Here is a 27906-nt window from a genome sequence, read left to right on the forward strand (position 1 = left end):
ACGGGCGGTTGGGGCTCGGGGCTGCGGGGAGGGGCCTCGGGGCGCGGGGCCGCCGAGCCGTCGGGGGGCGCTGCGGCGGGAGGGCCGCCCGTGCCGTGAGGCGCCGGCGCTTGCAGGAAGACGCTCTGGCCCACCCCTCTCGGCTGACGTTGGACAACAAAGATGGCGGCGGGGAGCAGCAACTACTGGGAAGGCGAGTGGGGCCTGAGGGCGGCGGGGACGGGGCGGCCGCGGGGCCCTCCCGGGGCTCAGCTCCACCCGGGCAGCGCCGAACCGCTGCCGGGTCCCCTCTGTCCGCCTCGGGGGGGTCGGAGCCGCCCGAGCCTGGAGGCTGCGGTGGCCCCGTGGGCCCCTAAGCCATGAGGCGGCGGAGCCGGGGAGGCCCCGGGGCCCGCGGGGAGGGGGCGGCACCCGGCGCCGGACCCTCCCGGTTGTGTGTGCTGGAGCCTGCGGGTGTTCAGCCGTGCCCCACCTTTTCAGCCTGGGGTGCACCCCCGTTCTGTGAGGGCCCCGCCACGTCCCCCATTCCCCGCGGGGTTCCCTCTGGGCGCTCTGCGCCAGCTCCGCTTGACAGAACCTCGGGAAGTCGCGTCCCCCCCCCAAAAGCTGGGGGTCCCCGTGCGGGTTTGTGACTTCTCCCCCGCTCTCGGCCGCCCTGTGCAGATCTCAGGAAGCAAGCGAGGCAGCTGGAGAACGAGCTGGACCTGAAGCTTGTCTCCTTCAGCAAACTCTGCACCAGCTACAGCGGCGCCCGAGACGGAAGGCGCGACAGGTATAGGTACTAGCCCATTTCTTTATGTTTTAAATGCTGCTTGTGGCGCTTGGTTCATTTTTATAATTTACTTAATGCTAGTCCCACCTGTGGCTTTTATGTTTAAGCTTCTTAAGAAGCTCATTTCAGCATTTCTTGGTGCTGGGCTTGATGGAATATCGAGTGATATTGGCATGTGAGTCAGAAAGGTGTGTGGGCTGCAGCGCTGCTTCGTGAGAGCACGCGTGTCACTTGGGGGAAGCTGAATTTAAACTTTAGTCTGTAAATGTGGGGTTACTGTGTGAACTAATGATATGACTTTTTAATGCATTGCCTTATTTTCCAGTTTTTCTTGTATTAAACTAGCAGAGGGGTTTTCAGGGACTTTGCTATTAGGGGAATTGAGCCTTGCATCTCCCAGGTGTGATCCCTGTTTTAAAGATAAGGGAGGTGGAGCACTGAGCAGCTGTGTCCGGTTCAAGGTTATGCAGGTGACCAGCCCTCCCTTCAGGAGTCATCACTGTTTCTTTCTGGCCTTCTCCTAAGATGAATAGTAATAGTGAGAGCAATATATATGATTTTATATATAAACCTGATGCATACATCCATATGTGTATGTGTATATATATATATATAAATAATTTCTGTTTGCTTTAGGCAGATTTGTGTTTGATTAAATAATTAGTATGATAAAACTTCTCAGGCCTTTAGCGTATGGGCCAGAGTTGAAGTCTTTCCTGCATTTCCACAGCACTAATTAACAATTTCTCTATCCCTGTGCACAACCTTTAAAAACTGCCGTTCTTTGGTTATTAGCTGTGGGTCCCAACACTGTGTGTCTGTGAGTGTGACTACTGTATGTATGTCTGTTGATATTTCTACTTATTTATTTCATTTGATGATTGAATCAATTTTGAACCTTTCCATGAATTTGTGGTTCTGGAAGTGTGAGAGGGCCCCGAAAATGATCGTGTTACTCATGAATCAGAGTCCTAGTGTGTCTCTGTTTTCTAGCTCAATGCTGTTACTTGCCATGTAGTCTAATTGATTTAGTTATTTTTGCTGCCCTGTATAAAACTGACTTCTCTTACTCTAGTTACGGTATCTTACCAAAGCAAAGAGTAGACTCTGAAAGGCATTAGTTGTCATACGTGCAGATTTGTGTACTTAGTGTTGTGCTTCTATTCTGTTGCTTAGATACGACTTCTCATGGTGGTTTTAGTTTACCTTAAAAAGCAGAAGGAAGCTGTACCGTATGTAATTGTAATAAAATGTGTGGTTTGTGTTGCTCCGTAGAGCATCGACTGCTTAATAGGTCAGTGGGTTGTCCTAGCGCTGTGTTATTAAGGTGTGATTATGCAGCTGGTGTAACATGCTAATAGTGTAGTGCTCCCTCCTGCCAATAAATACCTAAATCGAGTTTAAAAGCTGGGAAGGGAAGGGCATTGGTCCTAGGTAAGTGCTGACAGTAGATGAGTGTTTGGTGTCATGTGTACCAAGGAAAGGTTGTATTTTCCCCATGTGGTGTATGCCTCTAACTTCTATCTGAACTAGTGACATCATATGAGAATATAATGTCATATTCTAGGCTTAATTCATCCCTCTGGGAAACTAGGTAGTGGAGCTTGCAACCACCTAACACCAGAGTTTTCTTATTACTCGCATTCATGAGAAGATATTCTACTTTTCAATTGCTGCTGTTCTTCTTTTTCCTTAGCTCTGACACAACTCCTCTCTTAAATGGATCAAGCCAGGACAGGATGTTTGAGACCATGGCTGTGGAGATTGAACAGCTTCTGGGAAAGGTAACTCAAGTTACTCCGGTTTTACTTCCCCATCCAGGACATATTGCAGTACAGGTTTCTGTGATGAACGTTAGGAAATACTAGTGTGAGTGACAGACAAATGTTTCTGCAGGTCTGTCCTTAGAGCCAGCTCCTTCACCTTACGCATTGTATCTGTCTTACAAGAATAAACCATTCCATGGTTTGCTTTTTCTTTTTTCCTTCCTCTAGCTTACTGGGATAAATGACAAAATGGCAGAATACACGAACAGTGCAGGAGTCCCGTCCCTGAATGCTGCACTGATGCACACGTTACAGCGTCATAGAGACATATTGCAGGTAACAAATGCTTTTATTTTGTTGCTTTGTTTGGAATAATTATTAGCAGTGTTGATATCGCTGTATTCTTGAATATCTTACCAGAACATTTAAATGCTGCTGATCCCATATCTACATTTCTTCTCTCCACGTACCCCAATCAGTGAACTCTGAGTTGAAAAAATAGCACTTTTATGTCACATTGGTGACTAGCACCTAGCTAAGAAGGAACAGTAAAGCATGCAAACTTATATGGGTATCTTCTATATAGCAAAGGGGGAAGCATACTGTAGTGAACTATCTTGTCTGTGCAGTATGTCACATAGCAATATGAGAGGGAACATCAGATTTAAGATAAGAAAATACAACTGCTGTAAGAGCTGAAATTTAAAATACTTTGCATGAACTTCCAAACATTTTTGATGTTAATTTCTTGCAGGTAATGTCTTGCAGTTGATGTTGGAGAACAGCTAACAGGTTATAAAGATGGTTTGATCTTGAGTACATGGTATTGTGAAATCGATCTCAGGATCCTAATTTCGGAGTAATTATTTTATTGCAGGATTATACGCATGAATTCCACAAAACCAAAGCGAACTTTTTGGCAATACGAGAAAGGGAGAATCTGCTGGGATCAGTACGAAAAGATATTGAGTAAGTCAGATTGTGTGTTACAGCGACGGTGCGGGACTGTCCTCGGAGGACAAAGGTGGAAACAAACCCCCCTGTAGGAGAATACTTGGCGTGGCTTATTTGTCTGCACTCTGAATAAAGCAAAAAAAAGCAACTTGAGTTCACAGCTCTTATTAAGGTTGTAATAAGATGCTGTTTTGTTTTGTTGTTTGTTTTTTAATTATGAAAAGGAGCTCATATTTTTAAAGTAAAACTATTAAGCTATGCCGAATCACTTTAAAAGTGTCTTAACATCACTGGAACTTTTCTATTTGGTCACTTCAGAGTAACACAGCTCGATATGTATGTAAATAAGTTCATGTTGTCTACTGAAAAGCCTCTGGAAAAAATGTTTTTCAATTTTTTTAAAATGCATTTTAGATCTTATAAAAGTGGATCTGGCGTGAATAACAGAAGAACAGAACTCTTCCTGAAGGAACACGAGCACCTTCGAAAGTAGGTGGTGTTTGTTATTTACTTAGGTAAATAAGTAGGTGCCTGACTTTTCTGGGAGGTGAAACATTCTGAATTTTAAGTATGTGTGAAAACTTTGTCTGTTTGTAGATATATAGGCCCACAATGGATACCTTGCACTATGTATTCTGTGACAGTGCTGCTGCTTACGCAGCTAGATAAATATTTATTGCTTACACTGACTGCAAAGTGTGTATAGTAGGTAGTAGCGAGGGTAGTTTTTGGAGATTTTGACTTGAGGATCTTGTCAACACTACGTGACATCTCCAGATTGTCTTCAATGGTCTTTTGCAAGTCACTTGTGACTTTGACTTCATGCTTGGCCTCCTCTCCTAAGGAAGTAGATGTTTTATAGTATACTAACAGGAATAAGGGTTAAAAACAAACCCCATTTTCTGCAGTCAGGACAAGCAGCGCACTCCGGTGGAAGAGCCCTGGAAGGTTCATGTTTTCTAGATAGTCCAGGAGTCGCACCGATGTTCATCCCTCTGTGCTCTTGACTGTAGTCATGCACAACTTCAATCTTACGCAAGAGGGCAGGCTTTCATTTAAAATAAGTAAAAAATGACCTGTGGCTTTCTCAAATGTGCTTTTTAAAAGATAACTTCAGTTTCTAGCCAGAACTGCACAAAAGGCTTTTACAGGAAGTTAAAACCAAATTCTTTGATTGTGGCTTACCCCCACTTTATCCTTGATTTTCTTTAATCTCTTTAAAACTTAATTCAAGCTTTAAATATATTAATTTTTATGACTTTTGTTAAGGTGAATTTATTATTAGAAATGTATGATCAGGAAATGTAAGGTTTCCAGAAAACAAACAAACAAACCACAACCCACACACCAAAAAAAACCCCAAACCAAACAAAAAATCCCCAACAACGGTCTTAATATTCTGGAGGTCAGTGTTATCTGAAACGCTCTATCTTTGATTTTTATTTTTTTTTATTGGAGGGGTAGTGAATACTTTTATATTGTTGGCATTTTGTTAAAGAAAACTACAAATAAAATCTTTCTGGAGTTGTAAAATATACTTCCAAGAAACTAACATTCCTATGAGTTCACTATTTTGAGAAGTTGGAAACAATGAAGAGAGAAAAACTGAAAACATTTTGTAAACCTTATCTGACATCCATGACTTTGGTCTCTTTTAAACATACCAAACCCTCCAGTATGATTTTAGGATAAAAATGCATGAAAAATAGAATTTTAAAAGGCAGTTCAGAAACAGTTAAACCATCCTCTAGGTGGTTATTTGAAATGTCGAGGCTTTAAAAAAAACAACACTGAGACAAAGAAGACGAGAAATAAGCGTGACTTGGGGATCTTTAGGAAGCGGGGCCAGAACTAATGATGGAATGCTATTGCAAGGTGGAGATAACTGTAAGGTGTATGAAGAAATGTGGTGTAGAAGCAGAAGAAAAACTTGGCGAGAAATCAAAGCTTGCAAGATGTTCAAAACTTCTGAATTGAGAATCAGTAAGCTCAGAAATAGACACTGGCAGAGGAAATCATTAAAGAGTTTCAACATGTTTGTCTTCAGAGAAAGCAATTAATGAGATGGTAGTGCCAAAAAGCTGTAAAAACTAGCAAAAGGGCCCAAAAAATCACCAGGAGCTGCAGATTACACCAAACATGTTCTTAGGATAAACTGACAAGCTTTGTGTGAGTCTTTATGCTGAATATTTGCAGCACAGTAAATCATGGTGCTAGACTAATTGATAAAACTACATGATGAATATATATATGTTGTCACAAAGACACAACAGTAATTCAAATGTAGTTTTAGTGGAATTGCGAAGCCTATGGAAAGAGCTTGTAAAATGGAGATGGGAACATAAGTGTATTACTATTATGTGCTGCAAAGTAATGAAATAATGCCACAGGAATGATATATTCGTATCAAATAATTGGAGTGTTCGCTTGGTCTTGACCCTGCTTAATTTATGACATTAAGTACTTTAACCTATTACATATTCATTCCATGAGCTGGTAATGGAGAACATCTGAGCTATTACCCACTGCAGAACACCAGACTTGTCTGTCGGCCTTTTGCTTTATGTGCTACCATGGGAGACTTGAGTTGAGTCTTGGTGGCGTTTTCCACGAGTGCTCTTGAAAACACGTGGTGGGGTTGTCTATGGTGGGGTCTCACTTGGGAGTAAGAGGAGAGAGAGAATTTAAGGATAGTTTTACCTCCGTCTGGAAAGACAAAAAATAATGGCCAAATTTTTTAATAAAAATGTTAACACTAGTTAATTGAAATGAGGCTGGAAGATGGGTCTAATTGAATATTGATGCCCTGATAATACTTGTACCTAATGCCTCAGATCTTATGTCAGATGCTTAAGGAAATACCCAGTCTAGCACGGTCGTGTTTGTAGTAGATTTTTGAATGCTTATTTTCTTGGGTCTGTGCCATTCAGTAAAGGTGTTTGTCTCATCTTTTCCGTTTGTATACTTTTGGCCAGGGAGGTAAAGAAGCCATCCTTTTCTCTTGTAATACTGTTTTCCATCTAAAGAGAACAATTTTGATGAGTAGACCTAGCTTAGCATTTTAAAAACTACTCTGAAAAGTGCTGCCTCAGAGAGAGTCCTGTCAGTTTAGTATTTGCCCTCAGAAATTCTGCAGTTATTGATGAGTTATAGTCTAAGTCAGCAAAGAAGGGACTAATGTGTTTGATTAAATTTGCAATATTGCATCTGCGAGTGAAAATTTCCCTTGTGCTAGTGCTTGCGTTGTGTGTGCATGATGTATCAGGTGAATTTGTGTGAAAATTGATGAAGGCTTCCAGTATTTAGGTAGAAATTACAGATTTTATTAGCTATTATGAATTCCTAGCAAAACTAGATGAAGACCACACCACTTACTGTTTGCCAGCATTTGCTCTCGTAGGTTTGTTCTGCTGTTGTGGGGCCACTCTATGATATCACTTTATTACTCAACTCCAGTGCTCAAAAATGAGTGATGTTTCCTTTCCCAAAGCAGTGGCTGGTGGTGAAACAGGAGCCTGTGCAGGTACCGTGAGCTGTGTTTTTAATTGAAAGAGAAAAAAGGAATAAGAAAAGTGAGCAACAGAAATAACGGGAATGTGCAGCAGTTGCGTAATGGTGCTATTAATAATACATACCTGATTCACGGAGATGATTAGGATAAATTAATGTTTGTGCAGTACTTCATATATGTGAAGTATTCTGAAGTACTAAATATTGTTACTACTGTTGTGTTTCATTTTGCAGCAGAACTATTTCAAATTTCCTGTTGTTGTTGGGGCAGAAATGGTGACATTTAGTAAAGAATAATCACCGGGAAACTGCTTTCAAACTCTGTTTGTACTACAGTCCACATCTTAATAGAGGGAGTGACTTGTTGACCGTTTTTCCTTTGAATATTGGTGTTGCTTACAAATTTTCGCTTCGGTACCGATTTGCACAGAAAAGTCGGCTTAATGAGACACTGAGGGTTTTTGATTCTAGGTGTGTTGATCTGGGAGCAAGCTACCGCTTTTCTACCTTAATTTAATTTCCTTTTCTTTGTTATCCCTGTTCTTTGCTCTGCACACCCTGACTTCCATTCGCTGTGCTGTTGCTGCTCAGGTTCCCGTGGATTTCAGTGGACCTTCAGTGTTGGATTAAATGAGAAGAACTGCTGTTGTCCCCTTCCGTCCCCTCCCTCGCCTCCAATGGCAGGGGACACACGCAGATGCCTGGGCAGTAACTGCTCCAGCTCACACATGGTTCACCGCCGCTTCTCCTTCGTCTTCTCTCGGAAAGAAAGAGACTGTAGGAAAACCAGCTAATTCACCAATTCCCTTTTCCTTCCCAAGGTGGCTGGGGAAGCCGCAGGGAGGGAGGAGCGTGATCAGCCCCTTCCCTGGGCGCCAGCCCTGCAGCCTCACGACTGCTCAGCTCCGCTTTCCTCAGGCCCAATAAGGGGTTTTTTAATCACAAAACTTGCCTCTAAATGAAACTTATTTTTTGTTCATGTCATAGCAGAATATGGTGTTCTCATCACTTCATTTTCTTAATGCAGATTTTAACTGAAGCAGCACCTGATAATGAATAATTTTCTTTGCTTTATAGGGGTTATGAGTAAACAACACAGATTGTGTTATAAAAGGCCAGTCCGTGCTATCCATGGCCTCAGTTTGGACTGTTTGCCAAGAAGCCCCAATACGCTGTAATTTGGCTGCAGATTTGCAGTGCAGTGGTAATGGAAGGCTGCAGCACTTTGTCTATTGAACTGAAAGATACAGTGCAAGGAGAGATTGAGGAATCGGAGTTAAAATGCTTCTCTGCCGACCGTTAATTGCAAAAGGTCTGGCAATGGTGTGTCACTGTTTTCCCAAACGCGGTTAAATAGCGTTGACTTGTTTGTTTCTGGAATAGGGAAGTTTGGGGAAACTATTGCGTTAAAAGCACGTGGTGGTGCCTCAGCTAGCCAGTGACTGTGGTAATTAATTACCTTACTGACTGATTTACCATTGAATATCCATAACATGGGCTTTTTGGGTAGGGCTATGATCTCTGCCTGACTTGCAGCACATATAAAATGGTTCTCAAGGAAGGGATTTGAACCAAGGAGGATTTTTGGTATTGTAAAAGCTTAGAGGTGCACAACGACTTATAGTCTAATCCTGTTTCAAAATAGAATTCTAGTTTTTTCTTTCTGCTCTGTCTCCTGTTAATGCGGGGTTTTCTCAGGTGCAGTCATGCTTCAATGATTCCTTCCTTTAGCCTTACATGTGCGTGGAACTGAAGGGGTTTTATTTCCCAGCCTGCTGGCACCACCTCTATCTCTTGCAGATTCATGGCAGAATGACACGAGGCCACTTAATAAGCGGCTGAATCGGCTTCCCCGTGACAGCCCCAGACTGATCGTGAGACTTGGGCGTATCACACACTTAACTGCAACACCAGGCTGAGCACAACTTACCTATTTTCTTATTTTCATAGTAAATACTGCTCAGCGAGGGAGGCGGTTCGTGTCTTCTGGAAAAAAAGAAGCTGCACTGCCCGTTATGTGGCTGCAATTATATGGCTGCATGAGCAAGTTATTGAAGCAGTTTAATGAGAATTTGGGGAGGTTCAAAGCTTGCAGGCAATGAAGGAAGATGCTCTCCTGGGTATCGTTATTATTTATAAATAACTTAATAAAAGAACATGAAAATCAGCCAAGCTCTTCAGGATTTAAGAGAGGTTTTCCCTCTAAAAATAGCTTGTGCTTCATTAGAGTAAAATCAACTAGTGCTTTTCATCTTCCTGTGCTGTATTTAGGACTTAAAAAACCAAACCTACCCCAAAGCACTAAACCAAAGATTATACTGGTCTCACAGGGTTTATTTGCAGGTTTTCCTTATGGTCGGATTGGTTTAAAAATATTGTAATTGATTAATTTCCCCAACATTGGTGACTGTTGTGAAACAACACTATGCCCTTGATTTGGGGAGGGGGAGGGATATAAAACCACACTTCAAACTGCAGAGCTCTGTGTTTGCCTCTGAAGTTTGTTGCTCCTTTCAGAAATAAACAAGTCAGTGATGTATGTTTTATTTGTTTTTAGCTTTCCTTTCAACACTGTTTCTTAACTAGGGCAGCATTCCCCCTCCCCAAGGTCTGTATTGAAATTAGGGCTTTGACAAATACCGAAATCCTTCGTACATGGGTTGGTTCTGAAAAGTAGGTGCCTCATTTGAACAGAATCAACAATTGTGGGGTTTTATAGAATTTATTTTGTGGAATCTGAGAATCATTTATTATTCTAATGCAGCATGGCGGTTTTTTTTTGTTGGGGTGGCTGTGAACTTAATTATTCTTTTAAGACCAGAAGTACTTGCTTATTATTTGCCATTGGAACCACCAAGCTGTTGAATGTTGTTTGATGTATTATGGATATGTTAAATAGGGATTATTTCCATTTTTCTCAAAAACAGGGTGTTCCTCTGGAAAGTTATCCTGTTACTGTATAAAAGTCCTTCTTGAGTTTATTTAATTTGAGCCTCTATACTAATGCATCAGGATGATGTTCTCATCATTCTTAGCTGCTGCGTGGTAGGCTGTGCAGATATCTCATGTGCTTTACCAGTGGTTTGATAAAGACGCTGCCTCCCAGCTACTGAGGATACGTTCTGTGAAATCCACGCTGGTGAGCAGCACTAGATCCAGTTCCCACCAAAGCATGTCTGTTGCTTGATAACACAATTTTGCTTAGAACCTTTCAAGGCCCTTAGTTTTGTTGTCAAGTGAAAGATGCAGAATGCTTTCCTCTCACTGGAGAGACTTACTTATATTGAGTATAGTTGCACTTCTGGAAGAACGTGTCTTGTTCGGTCTTAGATGAAAAGACAAGCCTAAGAATGCAGTGAAATTGAGTCAAAGAAGAATGTTGAGATCTTCATCCACTAATGAATTGCATCCTGAATTTGGATTGCAGACAGCTTAAATAAACATAGTGTGCACTTTAAATTTTGAACCACAGGTTGTCTTTATATTGTATAGTTAACTATGCAATTTTAGGAATTATTTAATGAAACCAGATTAACAAGCAGGTAGATAGTTATAGCATTGGGTACTTCAGCCAAGTCCTGGATGAAAGCCATATAGTTTTCTACATCTACCAAACACACCCCCAAAACCACCACAGGTGAAAATGCAGTTAGGAAGCAGAATACATTTCTATCACTGTGTATTTTAGGGTTTTATACTAAATTAAAATTGGGTTGTCTTCCTAGGGATAACTGTCACTTCATATCTGTGTTAGCTTCACTGGAAATTAAAAATGTACTAATTACAAAGTTGTTTGTAAGATAGGGCTCTCCTGGAAGGTATTCCCCCTTGTGTTCTCTTGGTTACTTAGGAGTATGTGTGTAGTAGAACAGTGTTTTAGCTTTGTCTAGCTTTAGTCAAGAACCACTGAGCTAGGAAAGTGGCACAATATCTTTTTTGTTACAGTACAGATTATAAACAGCTTGTGTTTCTTGCAATTGATGCATCTATCTTGTCTGTGTGTGCTCAACAAATCAGTAATGGCAGGTCATCTTGGTGGAGCTCATTTTTTGTCAGATCGGTGTTGGATTTTGAAGGCTGTTCCTACTTGTATACATTTATAAGTGCTGCTTGGTTTTGAGGGTTTTTTCCCTTCAGTTAAAGGTATAATCTGAATTATATGTTTTAATCCAGAGGAAATAATGAAAACAGCTCTCCCACTGAATGCTGGTTCCGCACACAGTGTGTAAAATTTGAGGAAATGCCGATATAGTCCATTAGTAAGTTACTGGAATTGTTCTGACAGTTGTGGTTACTGATAATGACTTCCAGTAAGGCCTGCTCTCCATTCATTTACTCTGTTCCTATGGGTAATAGGGAGCAATTACACAGGAGGGTCAATCTGTCCAGGTAGGTTCACAACCATGAATAAAGCCTCTGGAAACCTCCGGAAAGCTCCTCATGTGGCTGGTGGTGCCGTCCCGGCATTGGCTTTCTGGGCACTAATAGGCAACCAGCTGCTGAGCTTCATTTAGAGGATTGGAGCTGTTTTCATTTTCAGTTTTTAACTGCGTTCTTGGGGCAAACTGTACACTGCAGATTGTTGAGGAGGCTCTTATTTCCTTATAGATTTGCTTGAAAGGAAGAAGTATTGCTGTTGCTCAACCTCTTGGGACTCTCCAACATCAGACACTCTCCAGTAGTCTATGTGCCAAAGAGCTTTCTTGGCTAACTCCTCTTTTTGCAGAAACATTTCTTTCACTCTTGCTAATTCCCAGACAAGTCCATGGAGTTCAGTGGGGGTGCAGACTCTGCCCTTTGGAAATCCAGGAGAAAGAACCCGTCGGTGTTCTCGGACCTGTGGTTCGGGGGTCTCCCCACAAAAGCAGAGCGTCACTGGTATTTGCCTGCATCCATTAAATTGTCCTTTAAACTGAGTTGGAACAACTTACCTTTTTATTGGTTATGTTGCAACTGTAGACATGTTTACAGGTGTTGGCTGAAAAAGAAGTACTTACATTAGCTTATCTTAAGTCCAAATTGATAAGCTATTGAGATATTTACTTAATGATGTAGCTGGGAGTCCAATTTTTAGTGAATTTTGTGTTGTAGCATTGGAGGGTGGAGAGAGCTACCACCAGTCTGTTTTACTGGAGATCCTTCAGCAGATTCTTCCCTGCAGTGACAAGCATGCCTCTTGGATGTTTCTTCTGATACACAATGTACATGTGAACCATCCGGAAAGACATTTAACACCAAATAATGTGGGTTAACTACTGCCTAGAGTGATGGGTTGTGTTCCAGTGCCTTTCATTGTAGATTTAACAGATCGCTTGCATTGATTAAAAACAATGTAATGACGTGCCTTTTTTCTTTTCCAATTTTGCAACTATTCCTTGTTCTTACTGAACGTGATTACTGAATGTCAGACTCCGCAGTACAATGATCTGCAGAAATAAATGTAACTTGTGTGTTTAGAGTTTGTTGGTGTGTTGTTGTTAACGTGTTGTTCCTTTGGAGTAAATCTATACATTGACTTAGTGCTCATGTTTGTGCTGGTTTTAAGTTTGATTGCTGTAGGCTCTTATTTCATCCTGCCTACTGCAACAGAGAGCATGAAAACATTTTATCTCCTTAGCATCTAGATTTATGCTTTAATTAACATATCAAGGGAACCCACGGAAGAGAGCGGTTTGCATTGATATTTGAACCTTTCTCTGTTTTCAGAATGGTTTCTGTGGGCAAACTTTTCATCCCTGGAAATGCGTATTTTACATCACAGCTTTGTTTTTGGCCAGCTAGCTCTTCTCGTGCTGGAAATGCAAGATGTATGCTCTGTAGTCAAACATATTCATTCCCTGTGTTGTGCATTCATCGCAGGTGCTACTTCTGCTCTTCTGTAAATACAGGAGTAAATTTTGCGTTGTCTACACAGTCCTCTAGTGTAAATGTTCTCTCTTTGGGTGTTGTGTACCCCAGGTGTGTTTGTTTCATTTGTGTTGGGTCTCAGGCTGTGAGTAAGTTCTACACCAATTTTTGTCTTCATTAGCGACTGCAGGAGACTCCAAACTCGCTAAGCAGCTCCGGTGCAATTCGCTTTGACACTGATTCGAATCAAGCTTGAGATGTCTTGTGAAACCTGGAATATCTTGTTTGTGGTCACAGGGAAAAAAAAGCTGTGTTCTGCTTAATGATCTTCAGAATGGTTTAGATTGTAAGGTACAGTGATGGCAAGCAAGAAAAATGAGTTGGAGCTGGGTTTTTGTGTGCGCACAGTGTTTCTTTCACTTGTTAGGTATGATTATTATGATGGAAATAACTGACGGTATGAGTCTGATCTGCTTCATCATAATCTGTATATTTGTATTAGAATATCAAGTATGTTTTTCAGTATTTGTGCTCCTGGAAGCTCCTCCACGTTGCCTGGTGATCCAGGACTCTGCAAACACACAAGTTGTAGTGCAGGCAGTTTGAGGGAGCTGAGACTAGTGATTAATCCTGCGGTTAGAGAAAGAACCAAGTACAATTATTATTTCTGCAATTATTCTTTATGAAAGCAAGAAGAGAGTTATCAAGTGCCACATTAGTTTATTCTACAGGGAGTTTTCCTAATACTTTTAAATTATTCTTTGTGATAACGTTGCCCTTAATTTTACCTGAAGGGTTTAAAGTGCGTTGTGAAATGAGTTGTGTGCCGATGAGTCTTATTGCTGTACCTTGTTTCTGGCAAGTGCTCATGTTGGGTATTTAGCTAATAAGTCAGCAGCAAAATCTATGGGTAAGGGAGAATCCCAGTCCTCACCTGGATAATCATCTCTATGACTGAATTTTAACTACTGGCATGGAGGTTGGCTTTAAAAAAGACAACATAAAATGCTTGCTTTAGTTATGAAAGCTTGATGTGATGGGCATGCTTCTTTCTTATCCTAAAGGCATATTGCACTTCATTTTTGCTTTGGATTAATTTACCTGTCTGCATATTTAAATGACAAACTGCACAATCTTTTCTGAAGCCAGCAGTTGCCGAGGGGCCTGATTATTTCATTTGCATGCCTGGCACTCTTGGATTTGTGCCATTTGTTACAGTAGGTGGTTGCCTCAGCATCTCTGAGTGTTTCTTTCATATAGTATTTTTAAATGGCTTTGTGAAAGTGCCATCTGTCTCGACAGGTGAAAATGCAGAGCTTATTGAAACTAATGGCAAATCAGATTAATATTGCCCAGAACCATCATTTGCTTGCTTGGCTGTTCATGAAGTAATGTCCACTGGATTTGTTATCTGCTTGGAAGGCAGAAGAACGAAGTCAAGAGAAGTCGTGTTTAGTAAACCTGTGTGCTTTCCAGCTATTTATTACAGACCTAAGAGTTAGTTCACCCGCCCTTACCTACACATCACTCATTCTGAAGAAAATTCACCTCCCGTATCTTGAGAAACATTGATCTTGTGACTTCAGATGCCCGTTAAATGCCTTGTGTTGACATTTGCATCCAGTGCCCATGTTTATTGGTATTGAGAACTGTTTATTACTGGGCTTATACATTTTTATTTACTTCTGCCTGTCATCATTTTACAGGTAGCTACATTTCCAGGGTTTATTTTTCTGTATGCCTATACATACATATATCAAAATAATGCAGTATAATATAATTAAATGTGAAGCTTTTAATACTTCACAGAATCACAGAATGTTCGGGATTGGAAGGGACCTCAAAAGGTCATCCAGTCCAATCCTGATTAAGTAATAAAACTGCCTAACTACAGCTTTCTCTACCATAAAAAGCAGTCAGTGTTTTGCTGCGAATGGACAATCCTGATTTTTTGTGCTCTGAAAACCTTGGAGAACATCCTAGTTCGCTTAAGGTCTCCAAACATGTTCAACTTCCCTGTCATCTTCAGTTCGTCAAAATGAAAATAATTCATAATAATTCATCAGTTAAATGTCCGAAGAGCTGGTAATGCTGGTGGTGATTTTTCCAGGGTAGGTGGTGCTGTTTGTTTTCTGTTTGTGGGGTTTTTTGTTTGTTTTTTAATAGGACTCTTCTAGCAATGTTTTGTTCCACAGAATTTTTAGAACCATAATTTCTTTCCAGCTGGGCTCCTGATGTATTTTTGTTGTTAATAAATACCTTCTTTAAATGGTGCATTCTTGTGCATCATTCTTGCTTTTCAGGCCGTTTTCTGATGGTTTTGCCGTTTATTCTTATTATGCACTGCCCACACATAGCACTTGTCTGTTAGCGACTATCTGTGTATGAAAGGCACATTCTCAGCTGAATTTTGTATCTTTGAAAATCAGCAATTACCGAGATCTTTAATGCATCGCTTTTCCGTTCTGCTTGCCTTGGGGACATCATCAGATGCTGTGAGACTTGAGACTGCTTACATTATTTTGTGTACACTACTATGGTGTTTTACTTCTCCGTGCCAGTGGTAATAAATACCACACAGCGCAGTGAACTCAAGTGGGTTTATTTGATTAAACCAATGTACTTGCAACTGATGTGAATCTTTGGAGTTGGGCAGGGAAAAATGTAATGAAATATAACAAGGGCAAGTGTAGAGTCTTGCATCTGGGCAGGAACAACCCCAGGTTCCAGTATAAGTTGGGGAAAGACCTATTAGAGAGCAGTGTAGGGGAAAGGGACCTGGGGGTCCTGGTGGACAGCAGGATGACCATGAGCCAGCACTGGGCCCTTGTGGCCAGGAAGCCAATGGTACCTGGGGTGGGTTAGAAGGAGGTGGTCAGTAGGTCAGAGAGGTTCTCCTGCCCCTCTACTCTGCCCTGGGGAGACCACACCTGGAATATTGTGTCCAGTTGTGGCCCCTCAGTTCCAGCAGGACAGGGAACTGCTGGAGAGAGTCCAGCGCAGGGCAACAAAGATGCTGAAGGGAGTGGAGCATCTCCCGTGTGAGGAAAGGCTGAGGGAGCTGGGGCTCTGGAACTTGGAGAAGAGGAGACTGAGGGGTGACCTCATTAATGTTTACCGATATCTAAAGGGTGAGTGTCAGGAGGATGGAGCCAGGCTCTTCTCGGTGACAACCAATGACAGGACAAGGGGTAATGGGTTCAAACTGGAACACAAAAGGTTCCACTTAAATTTGAGAAGAAACTTCTTCTCAGTGAGGGTGACAGACACTGGAACAGGCTGCCCAGGGAGGTTGTGGAGTCTCCTTCTCTGGAGACATTCCAACCCGCCTGGACACCTTCCTGTGTAACCTCATCTGGGTGTTCCTGCTCCGGCAGCGGATTGCACTGGGTGGTCTTTCGAGGTCCTTTCCAACCCCTGACATTCTGGGATTCTGTGAGTGTGGCTTTGTTTTGGGAGCAGCAAGAGATGTTCCAGTTGCAGTGTTTTCAGTGTTTGCTGCCCCAGTTGAGTCCCTCTCAACTTAAAATCAGGCAGGATATTTTTAGTGCTCTGTGCGCCGTCTCCATATTTCAAGTGGTCGACTAGACTGAAATAGCAACCTGCATGTTTTCACTCCTCTACGCAGACACGGGACGTTCTGTTGGCGTCTCCATACCCCGAGCAGTTTACACACACGTGTGCGCTGCACACCGCGCTGCACACTATGCTCCCAGCTGGAGCTGGGGGGGATCTCCACAATTTCTGTAGGTAGAAGAAAAATTCCAAATCGGGCAACTCCGGCTGAGTCAGAGACAGAACTGGAGGCTCTTGGTACCTTCCCTGCCCGAGGTGGCAACACACTTGGAACAAGGATGGAAGATGGAGACAGCCACGGCCTTTCGGCATCTTTTAATAATTCTGCTTTAATACTAGAAGCGATAACCAGCACAACATAAAACTTCTGTCAGTTTGATTTCCTTCTTAAACTGCATGCTCACTTTATTTTCTCCAGTTATTTTACAACAATTTGCATGAATCTGTGGGGTAAACAGTGCAATTGTAGGGATGCATCATCGTTTCTGCATTATAGGAAGCGGGGATGCAGTCACCTATTCTCTGTCAGCGTTACCTTTGGGATATCGATTGGTGTAACAAGAAGTTTTTCTGGGATTTCATAATTGGCTGTAAAACCGTGATTAGAAACCTGTCCATAAGAAGTTGAGTACAGAAAAAGAAAAATTGCTCAAATCTTCGGAGGATCTTGTTTGTCACCATAATCCCGCTCATCCATTTGGTAAATGCTGTATTTTAGGCTGTCCTTCTTCCAGCAATGCTACATAGAAACCTGATTCACATGTGGCAGCGAGGGGGAAGGGGCGCGTGTTATCGAGGTCTTTCTCTTGCAGATGGTGTGTGTTCTGTTTCCCACAAGCATCGCTTAATTCTTACCCAACTGGCATTACTATAGAAAGAACTTGCCTCGTTAACCACCGTAAAACAGCGTTTGGTAAAGCAGCTCTGAAGCGGCGTTTTGAGGTGTTATTACCTGGAACTAACTCTCAGCTTTTACATTTAATTATGTTTTTTGAAGGTGTGGGTAAGGAGTGACCAGGATTAACAAGTTATAAAATTCGGTACTTTCTTCTCTAATACTCCTTTCCAAACTGTCTTGGGCATCTTGTACACATTAATTAGTTAGCATTAATTAGCCATGAATCATGGAGCCCATTCCCCTTTTTCTGTCTTCTCGGTGCTTTGTGTTCTCCTGCCTATCTGCTCCTGCAGGCCCTGAGGAATTGCTGCTCCCAAGGCCACGACAAGGATCTTCTCCAAAAACTCTCATTATATTTACCAAATCCATGTAGTAGCAAAAAGTGACAGCATCCTGAAATAAGACATTCTAAGGGCAGATTTGTTAAGGTTTGTTTTATAGAGATCATTGTTTTCCTAATCTAAAATAATACTTAGTGCTTGTTACTTTTTTTAACTTCATTTTTTTCCTTTTGGCTTTCAGCTCAGATCGACTGATAGAAGAAACAATAAGGTAGGAATGAACTTAATAATTTTCATTATCTTCTGTACAATCAGAGTTTATATTTAATTGTGTCTAAAGATATCAGTCATTTTATTTATACAATAACTGTATTGTTTACGACTTGCCGTATTACAAGGAAGTGGTGGTGTGGTTTGGTTTTTTTTCTATTCAGTGTTAGTGTAATGGTGTGACTTAAATATTTGATTCATGTGCATTTCTGTTCAAGGGTGAATAGCCCCTACAAAAACAAAGGGAGTGATGGAGCAGAGTGAATCTCAGGTTGAGCTGTTAAGGGCTTTTCCAGTAGTCAAGCTGTTTCTTCTCACAGTGACGCTCTTCTACAACACAATTTTCTGTAATCCTTCGTGTATTTGGCACCCTAGTGTGCAGCTGACATAGGTGAGGGCTTTAACCACAAGAGCTTCAGAGGTTATTGCTGTTGTATAGTTATTTATGTGTGTTGTGGCTTTTTTTTTAACGTGGTTTGAATACTTGAATGTTACCTTCTCTATCTGATCTAGAAACTTTAGAACTGTAGCATCATGAATTACTTTTATCATCTGAGCCTGTCCCACTTTTCCATTGAACTCTGGGATTTTGCAAACCAATAATTCAGAGTGCCCAACTTAATGGTTTTAAATTTTAGATTATTGCTTTAGAATAAAAAGGAAGAAAGCTATGCTTTCAAATAATGCATGTACTGGCATAAGGCATCAAGAACAGTAGTTAGAGGTGCTCTGTGTCCATTAAGGGCTGGCTAGCTTAAGGACACAGTGGGCTCAGTATAATTAACACGGTGGAAAAATGTGTTAAACCACATTAACGTGCAGTGATGAACCAGAAGTGGTTGGTCCAATAATGTCTGAAAATGTCGACATAATCTCACTGCAGCCTCATAAAGATATTTGCCAAACTTGGCACAGTTACTATGAATATTTGTTTTACTTTGGGTTCTAGTCCTTTCCTGATAAATACTCCTCTCCTTTATTGCTGTGCTTCCATGCTTGTAGCCCTACTTTTCCATCTCATAAAAATGCTCAACGTTTGTTGTATCTCTTATTTGCTGCCGCTCCAGTAACTAGAGCATTAAATAGCATATGGTGATTTATTAAGCTTAATATCCTGCAAAATGACTCAGATGTTATGATTTGAGCTCTTCGCCTCACCTCTTGATGACTTATCATCAGAGAAGCTGGAGTTCGTGCGTGTGTGATAAGTGAAACCTCCGTGTCGATTCACCTGTGCGAGGGAACACAGAACAGGGCAGGTACACAAATACTCACCAGGTTGCTCCATCAGTTCCAAACCTGCTCAGGGGCTCCGTGGTGCCATCAGCGGGTGTCCTGATGGATTTAAAACTGCTTCGAGTTTCATTTGCGTGACCTGCAGACCCACGTTTGACTACAAATCGACTGTCTCCACAGTGGCAGCTTCTCACGCAATGATCCCCGACACGCAGCTTGGGGCAGAGCTCCTTGGTGCTCTCTGCTGAAAAATTCCTTCTGCGAAGAAATGTACTTCGATTTTTTTAGAAGGCTGGATTTCAGCAGTCTTTGTTGCACCGTATTTTATCTGTAGTAAATGAACTTCTTGTCGTAACTCTTGCCAAAAATGTTCTGCATTTCTTTTTGTAGAAAAAGAGCTTGTTTAGTAACTACATTGAGCAGGAAATGTAAGTCCATTTGTATCATCTTAATTCAATTTCGGCTCTGTCAAAACCAAGGTGAATTTTTTGTTTTACTCTTTTTCTTGTCATCCCCAGTAATTGCAAATATTCAGGTATGGTATTAATTGGTAATAAGTGCTACTGCATTTCAAGTAAATTTACCAGACAGAAATTTCCTCAGCTTCCGATAATCAATTGCTTTACGTGCTGTAAAGCAAGTAAAAGAGGGAGTTGTGCAGGGGAAGCTGTTTGAGTGCAGATTCATTGGGTGAAGTGAGATGTAATTACCATATTCTGGCTACCAATACTGCTCTGTCTTCAGGGTTCACATCTACTGTAGTTCATTACTTGTTATTTGGGTGTAATTCAGGAAGTTAAATCCCTTTATTTTTTTAATGGTCGTTATTAAGCAGGGGTTCTAGGCACTGGAAAGCATTTTTCTGTGCGTGCAGAGGCTTTTGTTGACAAGCTGGACACCGGTGGCCCCGTGGCAGCACTGACTGGGGAAGCCTAGATCCAACGTTTTGTAGAGACAAGAAACAAACACACGTGCAAGAGAACTGATGGGCAGCTAAGCTGAAATTATTCAGTAACTAAAGCCATAAGTAGTGCTGTCATTCCAGGTGTTTAGTTAGTCCTAAACTTTTAAGCAATGTTTAAATTAATGACGTGAGATGGGTTCTTACTGCAGCATATTTCTTTCCAGAAATGAGTGGGATGTGATACTTTGTACTGCAGTTCTTTGGGAACAGTGCTCGCTTGTCTTGGCCATATTTAAATACAAGCATAGATTTTGCTTAATATGTTTGGTGTTCTCAGGTTTTCATTTTCAAACATTATCACTTCTCCAAAATAGCAAATGATTTATTTCTTGTTTTCCAACAACTTATATTTTTAGATTGGCTCAGCTTGATTTTTTTCCATAGTTTTGCATTTACAGCATGACAAGTTCTTAGGGTTTTATTGTAATACTGTTTCTGAGGTCTGATCCAGGCTGATTTTTTTTTTAGTGCTTGAATATTAACAGATCAGACTATTCCACTTCCATGCTGAAGGCAGACTAAAACCATAGATTTAATTTATAAAAATATCAACTTACATATTTGGAGTATTTATTTAGGTAATGATTAGGATGCAATAAAAGTGGGAAAAAATCACTTGCATTGAATTTTGACTTTACAGAATGGAAAGCCATGAATTAGATTTTGAGACTTAGCTCTTTGCAGAAGATCCTTGCCAGAGTGCCAAGACAAAGTCACCTGCGTTTCTGGGGAAATGTTCCTTTAGTTTTCATCTTGGGCTTCATCAAAAGACACAGAATCACAGAATGTCAGGGATTGGAAGGGACCTGGAAAGCTCATCCAGTGCAATCCCCCCATGGAGCAGGAACACCCAGATGAGGTTACACAGGAAGGTGTCCAGGTGGGTTGGAATGTCTGCAGAGGAGACGACTCCACAACCCCCCTGGGCAGCCTGGGCCAGTGTCTGTCACCCTCACTGAGAAGAAGTTTCTTCTCAAATTTCAGTGGAACCTTTTGTGTTGCAGTTTGAACCCATTACCCCTTGTCCTGTCACTGGTTGTCACCGAGAAGAGCCTGGCTCCATCCTCCTGACACTCCCCCTTTAGATATCTGTGAACATTAATGAGGTCACCCCTCAGTCTCCTCTTGTCCAGCTCCAGAGCCCCAGCTCCCTCAGCCTTTCCTCACACGGGAGATGCTCCACTCCATCATCTTTGTTGCCCTGCGCTGGACTCTCTCCAGCAGTTCCCTGTCCTGCTGGAACTGAGGGGCCCACAACTGGACACAATATTCCAGGTGTGGTCTCCCCAGGGCAGAGCAGAGCGGCAGGAGAACCTCTCTGACCTACTGACCATCCCCGGGCAGGGTGGCGTGCTCCTGTTGTCCCAGCTGTGTCGGGAGACAGAGTCCGTTGGATCGCTTGACCCCAGGGTTCGAGTCCCGAAGCGTGGGACAAATATCAGTTTTTAACTTTTGAAGGGAAGTCTGGTTTCTTGCGTACCCACAGCACTCCTGAGCATTCAAGGATAAACTTGAAATGCAAGTGAAATTTTGAGGAAATACAGCTGCAAGCTCAGAAATTTGTGATGCTCCTTATTGTGGAAGAGATGGGTGAGCTCTTTGTGGCTGTGACCCTGGCCTTACCTAGGAGATATTTCCTTAGTAGTGCAGCAATCTTTAATGTACTTTAGCAGTGCTTTAATGTTAAATATAGAGAGCAGGATACCATCTGGTTTTAGGAACTTGGTTTACACCCAACTGTAGCAGTTCAAGCCAGTGCAGCGCTGGGAACTGTTCATGCTGGTTTCCAAATGAAACGTTAAATCAAGGTCATCTTGATTCCAGTAAAACACATTTAATCTTTCATTGTAAATTTTGTGTGGAAGTTTCAAAACAGAAGAAAAATGTATCCTTGATTTGGGGAGATTATGGTGTTGAGTAACTAAATGGGGCCAATATTGTGAATGGGAACAATATGATTAATTTTCTAAAAAAAAAAAAAAAACGCATTTGTCAGTGGAGAAATGGCAACAATATGTCAGTGAGCATATGTTAGGGATGGGAATGAAACCAAAACTGTCTAATGAAGGATATGAGGAAGCTGCAATACTTAGGACTGAACAAGACAAATCTGTGGACGTATCCCTGGAGCTGTTTTCTGGGACTGCTTGAATTTCATAGTCTCATTTACTGATATAAAGGCTTAGAGAAACCAGCTCATGTTTGGAGTGATCAAATTATACATGAAGAGCAGTGCTTTCTTCTTGAATTTTGACTTGTTAATGGTAGCTAGAAGCCAGTTAAACTCATCTTCATGGATATCACAATTACATTTCATTACTAGGCCATAGCGTAATAAAAATGGTAATCACTATGGCTATTTTTTTTCTTCAGAGTATTTCAGTAAAACCTTGTCTCTTGAGCTATATTTTTCAAAATACTGGGTAAAAGAAATTAAGAAGGTTCCAGTCTTGTAACACGTCAACTTAAACAGTTACATCCTGCCTTTTAATATGGAATGGACAGTTTCTCTCATCTAGATGTTAAAGCAGGAACCTTGTGTTCCATGATAACCTGTAATAATTATTTGCAAAGGCATTTTGGAAGTGTCTCAGGAACACTTTATATCCTGGCAATCACATCATATTTTCACTTCTGTAAATTAGTGGATGCCTTAATGAATCATTCGATGCATCTAGAGGAGAGTTTGTAGATGATGGAAGGAGGGGCTGGCCACCTGGGGAGAATCTAAGGCTGTTGTCGGAGGGTGTAGGGAGGCAACTAGGAAAGCTAAGGCCTCCTTAGACTGAAACCTGGCGAGGGGGGTCAAGGACAACAGGAAGAGCTTTTTCCAATACATAGCAGATAAAACCAACAGCAGAGGCAATGTAGGCCCACTGATGAACGAGGTGGGTGCCCTGGTGACAGAAGATGCAGAGAAGGCAGAGTTACTGAACGCCGCCTTTGTCTCTGTCTGCTCTGCCGGGGGCTGTCCTGAGGAGCCCCGTACCGCTGAGGCCCCAGAGGAAGGCAGGACAATGAGGAGTTGCCTGGGTTGATGAGGACTGTGTTAGGGAGCAGTTAGGCAATCTGGACATCCATAAATCCATGGGTCCGGATGGGATGCACCCACGGGTGCTGAGGGAGCTGACTGAGGTCATTGCTGGACCGCTCTCCATCATCTTTGCCAAGTCTTGGGAAACGGGAGAGGTGCCTGAGGACTGGAGGAAAGCAGATGTCACTCCAGTCTTCTTAGACACATATACTCATGCACTGTTGGGGTAGGCAATGATAGAATTATTTTTCTTCTTTTCCTCCAGCCTCATTTTTACTTTACTTTCCTTGGAATTTTTATTGTATTTAAATATTGTCAAAGACCTGGTGACCGTTTGTCCCAGCTCGATTGTCCAGAAACCTGCTGTGCAAAGCTCCGTGAGCTGTCTGGGGTCTCAAACAGCACATTCACTTTGCACGTTGATTTTTAATTGTGAGTCAGCTCTTATTTGCTTAATACTCCTGTAGCCATCATATCCTGATGGCAGACAAGAAGTTTCATCTGCTCTCCAAAGTGACAGTAATTATGGGGCTTCTGTGATTAAACAAACTCCTGAATTTCAAACTCATGCCAAACCTTTAGGTTTGCTTGTAATGTAGTGACAGTTTTTGTTGGGGTTAGGGGAGATATGCCAAAACCCCGCCTGTTTCAAGAAATCACAGTGTTTTCAGTTGTTAATGGCTTATATAAAAGAGAAATCATTTAAGTGTCAACGATAGAGATTAAGGAAGGAAATGTGGTTTCATTCATATTGCTTCAGCTCATTCATTGTTCTCCAAAGAAGCGTTGCCTGCTTGCTTTCCTTGTCTCCGAGCTGTAGATTATTCTTAGCACCAACAACTTGATCCACTCTTTTTTTTCTCTTCTCCAGCATTGCCATGGCAACTAAAGAAAATATGACTTCGCAGAGAGGGATGTTGAAGTCAATACAAAGCAAGATGAATACCTTGGCTAGTATCCTTTCCTAAAAATTCGTGCTGCCGCTGCATAAGAAGAGGTACAGTAACATTTTTCACTCTGTCACTTGGCAATCAAAATGCTTTGCGATTGAGTGGCTGTATAACCTGTAGTGGTGGCATCATTAGTGACAGACATACCATTTTTTTAACCAGTCTCGCTTCATAATGTGACTGAAGCATCTTAATGATGAATGTGGTGAATAAGTTGTTTTTACTTAAATTCGAATACTACGCATAAATCAATGTAGCTTAATTTTTAGGTAGGGATCTGCAATGGCATTTTGTGGCCTTCCCTGGCATATGTTTTTGTAAAGGTATAATTTCATTTTACTTCTTGCCTTTTGCTCTCAAGCCTGTCCAGAACTGAAGCTCAGCACACACTGCTGCTTGTTATGGTTTACAGCTAAGAGCATCCTCTTGTCTCTAGAAGTCTTGTGGATATTAAGATTTTGGCTTGTTGGTTTCTTTTCATACTTTGTGCTCATGGCTAAAGAACGTGCTGGATTGTCAAGTCATGCATGTTTGTCATTTTCCCACTTACTCTTTCCTTTCTGTCATAAGGGCCAAAAGAGCAACATTAGCATCATTTGATTAGGCAGATTACATCCTGAAGAGATGTATCTTGGTAAGCCATTAATTTCATTACAGTTCTTAGCAACTGGCAAGAACAACAAAAAAAATTCGATAAGCTTTGGCCTTAATAGATCCTTAATTCCAAAGACACAAAGCTCTGAAACTTATGATCTTGTTGGCAGTTGTATTTTGTACATTAAAAGATAGATTTACATCCTTATGATTTTACAGTAGGAGGGGTTCTCCCTTACGTGCTGTACTTGAACAGTGCATAGTCATGCACCGTGCATGGTTTTCTCAGTCAAATGCCTTTGGTTGTTCCCTTCACCAGTAACACAATTCCATTAAACAAACTCCACCGATGGTTTATATAACTGCCCCATTTTTAATTCATTCTCATTTAAACACAGTTATTAAAAGTAATTAAGCCTCACATATTTGAGATTAAGGTTCATCAAACGCTGGTAATTTAGGTGATCAGGTGGTGAATTCCGTGTAAATGTGAACTCTGAGCTGTTCTGTTCTCTCTTTAATCTGTCTGTCGTTAGTGAAGTGCAGCTGTAATCCTGCTAACTATCTATCTAGGGGGTTTTATGCATCTGCTTTCTCCAGTTTGGGAGTAGTTCTGCATTTCTTACAGCATCGGGATTTCCACACACAGACTTTGGGGCTCGTTAGTGAAGATGCCGTTTGCTGATATGCCCTTGACTCAGACTCCTTTAAGATCGGTTTCCCGCAGTGAACAGCCTGATTCAAAGGATCAACCTTCGGAAACGACGAGATTCCCTCATCTTGGGTGCCGTTATCGGCATCTGTACCATCTTACTGCTTCTATACGCTTTTCATTGATGGATGTTCCCCCACGGACTCTGCTAAACTCATCACCGCCATCCCTCTGCCCCCCAGTCGAGGAAAAGTGAGTGGGGGACACAACAGACTTCACACAGCCGGCTCGGCGTGGCCGGGGTGTCACCGTGACGTCTGGAGCTTGTGACAGTAGACAGCAACACTGGTTTGGGGTTGAAGCTGCAGTGTTTCTCCTTCCCTGCCATACATCTTCCTTTGGTTAAATTTTGTGGGATTTGTTTGTCTTTAATTCCCTTTCTCACTGCAAGGTAGGTAAATAGGGGACGCGTACCAGATCGGGTAGAACCGTTTCTGTATCTGGTGTCGGCTCGTAAGTGGCAAAAGATGGTTACGCTTGCCTGGGGTGGAAACTCCGCAGGAAGCCGGTTTCCTCCATAGGCCACCACAATACTGAACACAGAATATTGCAGCTTTAAGCCATCAGGTTGCTTTACTACTAAATACATGTTCTGCAATTCTTTTTTAACTCATGGTTGAGATACTAGTTATTTCTGCATAATTTGTGCTGTGAAAACTGTGCTTCACACAAATTCCTCAAAGTAAAAAAATAAAGGGTTGTTCAGTTTACTTTTTGCACAGAATATGAATAAACTACCCTCTGAGGAACATTTGTAAGGTTTCTTGTGGCTTTAAAGGGACTGAGAAGTCCCTCCTTGTAAAAAGGGAGCACAGTGTCCCAGCAGCTCTTTACTGTAGTGTTCAGTCATCTGAAAAGTGACCAAACGCGAGTTCACCAAAAGTAGTCTTTTGGGTGTAAATACTTGGATTTTGGCTGGCATCATAAAGGTCTTTGTAAAGACACGAGAAACAGTTGGAAAAGTCTATATTGTAATTTAGATAAAGTTATTCTAATAGCGTTAATATTTTTACACCGCAAGTAGGATATAATCTAAACTGTCAATTGGAAATGGAAGTGATGATGGTCATACCTGAGGCAAATGTATCTGCAACATTTTTGGACATAACTCCTCATAGTAAAGAGTTGAATGTATGAATAGCGAAACAAGTATTATTTACCATTATCTGGGGGGAAAGAAAGATTTTTTTTTGTCCAGATGTGCAACATGAATCCTGTTGTGTCTGCATCTCTAAACAAAGCTGGCGTCAGGAATGGCTTTGATAGCGCAGATTTACAAATTCTACAGATTTTTCTGCTCTTTCAACTGCCCTTTTCCATCTGTCATATCATAACCCAATACATTCAAACTGAGGCATTGAAATATCTTTTTAAGAACCTGATTAACTCTTTTCACGATCAGTTCGCAGTGCTCCGAACAGATTTCACGTATCCCATTACCCACACATGTCAGATACTCTCCAGGTTCTCTTCTGGAACGGAATCGAGCAGGACAGACACAGTTTTTACTGCTTTTTATAGTGTCTGTGAAGTACCTGTTGGAGGGAGTAGACACTTGTGCCTGTGTGTGAGCAAAACAACACCGTTGCTCCTAAAATATTTGGATGGATTTGAAGGCTTATTTGCAGATTAATAACTTTGTGCTAAAAAGTTGACAAAAACGTGTAATCAGCCACCTCGTCAGTGGGATTAGAAAACATTTGGAATTATTACGTATAAAACTGTGGGGCTTGTATTTTAAATAAACGGTGGTTATTTGGTTCATTTGGGATGTTTCTGGTTGGAAAGGAAGTGTTTATTACAGGGGTTTCTGAAAAGCCTTTATGGATAAAGGAGGTTTATTAATGAATCTGTGTTGGGAGATCAAACCTGTTCTCCCTGATGCTTCTTCTCTGATTCCACCACCACCCTAAGGGACCCTGATCAGCAGCTCTGCTTCTGTTTAGGATTTGTAGGATATGGTTGCTATATAGTTGGCAATATGAGATCTGCAGTACCGTAGATAAATTCATTTATTTAATCTCATAACCAGTCTTTTTACTGGACTGAATTGATTATTTGGTGCATATATTTAATCTTATTGTGTGAAAAAGCTGCTATGGAAAATATGTAGATTGTAATAAATATGTAAACATAACTGATTTTTTTCATGTTATGAAAATGTTATGGAGGAACTGATATATTTTAGTATAAATTAACGGAAATGTGCTGAATTATCTCTGATAAAGCTTTACTGGAAATGGCTTCAGTGTTGGCAGCCCCTCCATGGTTTTTATTTGTGTCGGTTTCAAGACAAGAGGTTTTGTGTTGAAAAATGCATTTAATTAACCTTGTAGTTTCCCCTCCATCACCTTGCAGCGCTCTGGCAACGCGAGCAGGCGGTGGGTGTTCGCACGCAGCCGAGAGGACGGACTCGCTCATTCCTCCCATCGTCTCTAATAACGTGGACTCGTAGGGCAATGGGCTGTAAATGAAAAATGTCAAACCCCAGAGGGTAGGTTTGTATGTCCCCTGGTGCTAAATGTGTCCTCTACGTTTTTAT

General features: G+C 41.5%; 1 protein-coding gene across 2 annotated transcripts; it reads left to right on the forward strand.

Moving 5' to 3' along the window:
- The first annotated feature begins 140 nt into the window (after window positions 1-140).
- Window positions 141-27607, forward strand: GOSR1 (golgi SNAP receptor complex member 1). Of its 2 annotated transcripts, none has more exons than XM_082068298.1 (9): window positions 141-193; window positions 664-778; window positions 2469-2556; window positions 2767-2874; window positions 3416-3507; window positions 3907-3981; window positions 17846-17875; window positions 23980-24062; window positions 25365-27607. In XM_082068298.1, the coding sequence occupies exons 1-9, from the start codon at window positions 163-165 to the stop codon at window positions 25487-25489; spliced, it is 747 nt and encodes a 248-aa protein (XP_081924424.1). In that variant the 5' UTR covers window positions 141-162; the 3' UTR covers window positions 25490-27607. The 2 variants fall into 2 exon arrangements, with proteins under 2 accessions (XP_081924424.1, XP_081924425.1); XM_082068299.1 differs by having other exon boundaries at window positions 664-772.
- The last annotated feature ends 299 nt before the right edge of the window (window positions 27608-27906 follow it).

Source organism: Streptopelia decaocto (assembly GCF_964273445.1).
Source record: "Streptopelia decaocto genome assembly, chromosome: 18".
Lineage (NCBI taxonomy): Eukaryota > Metazoa > Chordata > Aves > Columbiformes > Columbidae > Streptopelia > Streptopelia decaocto.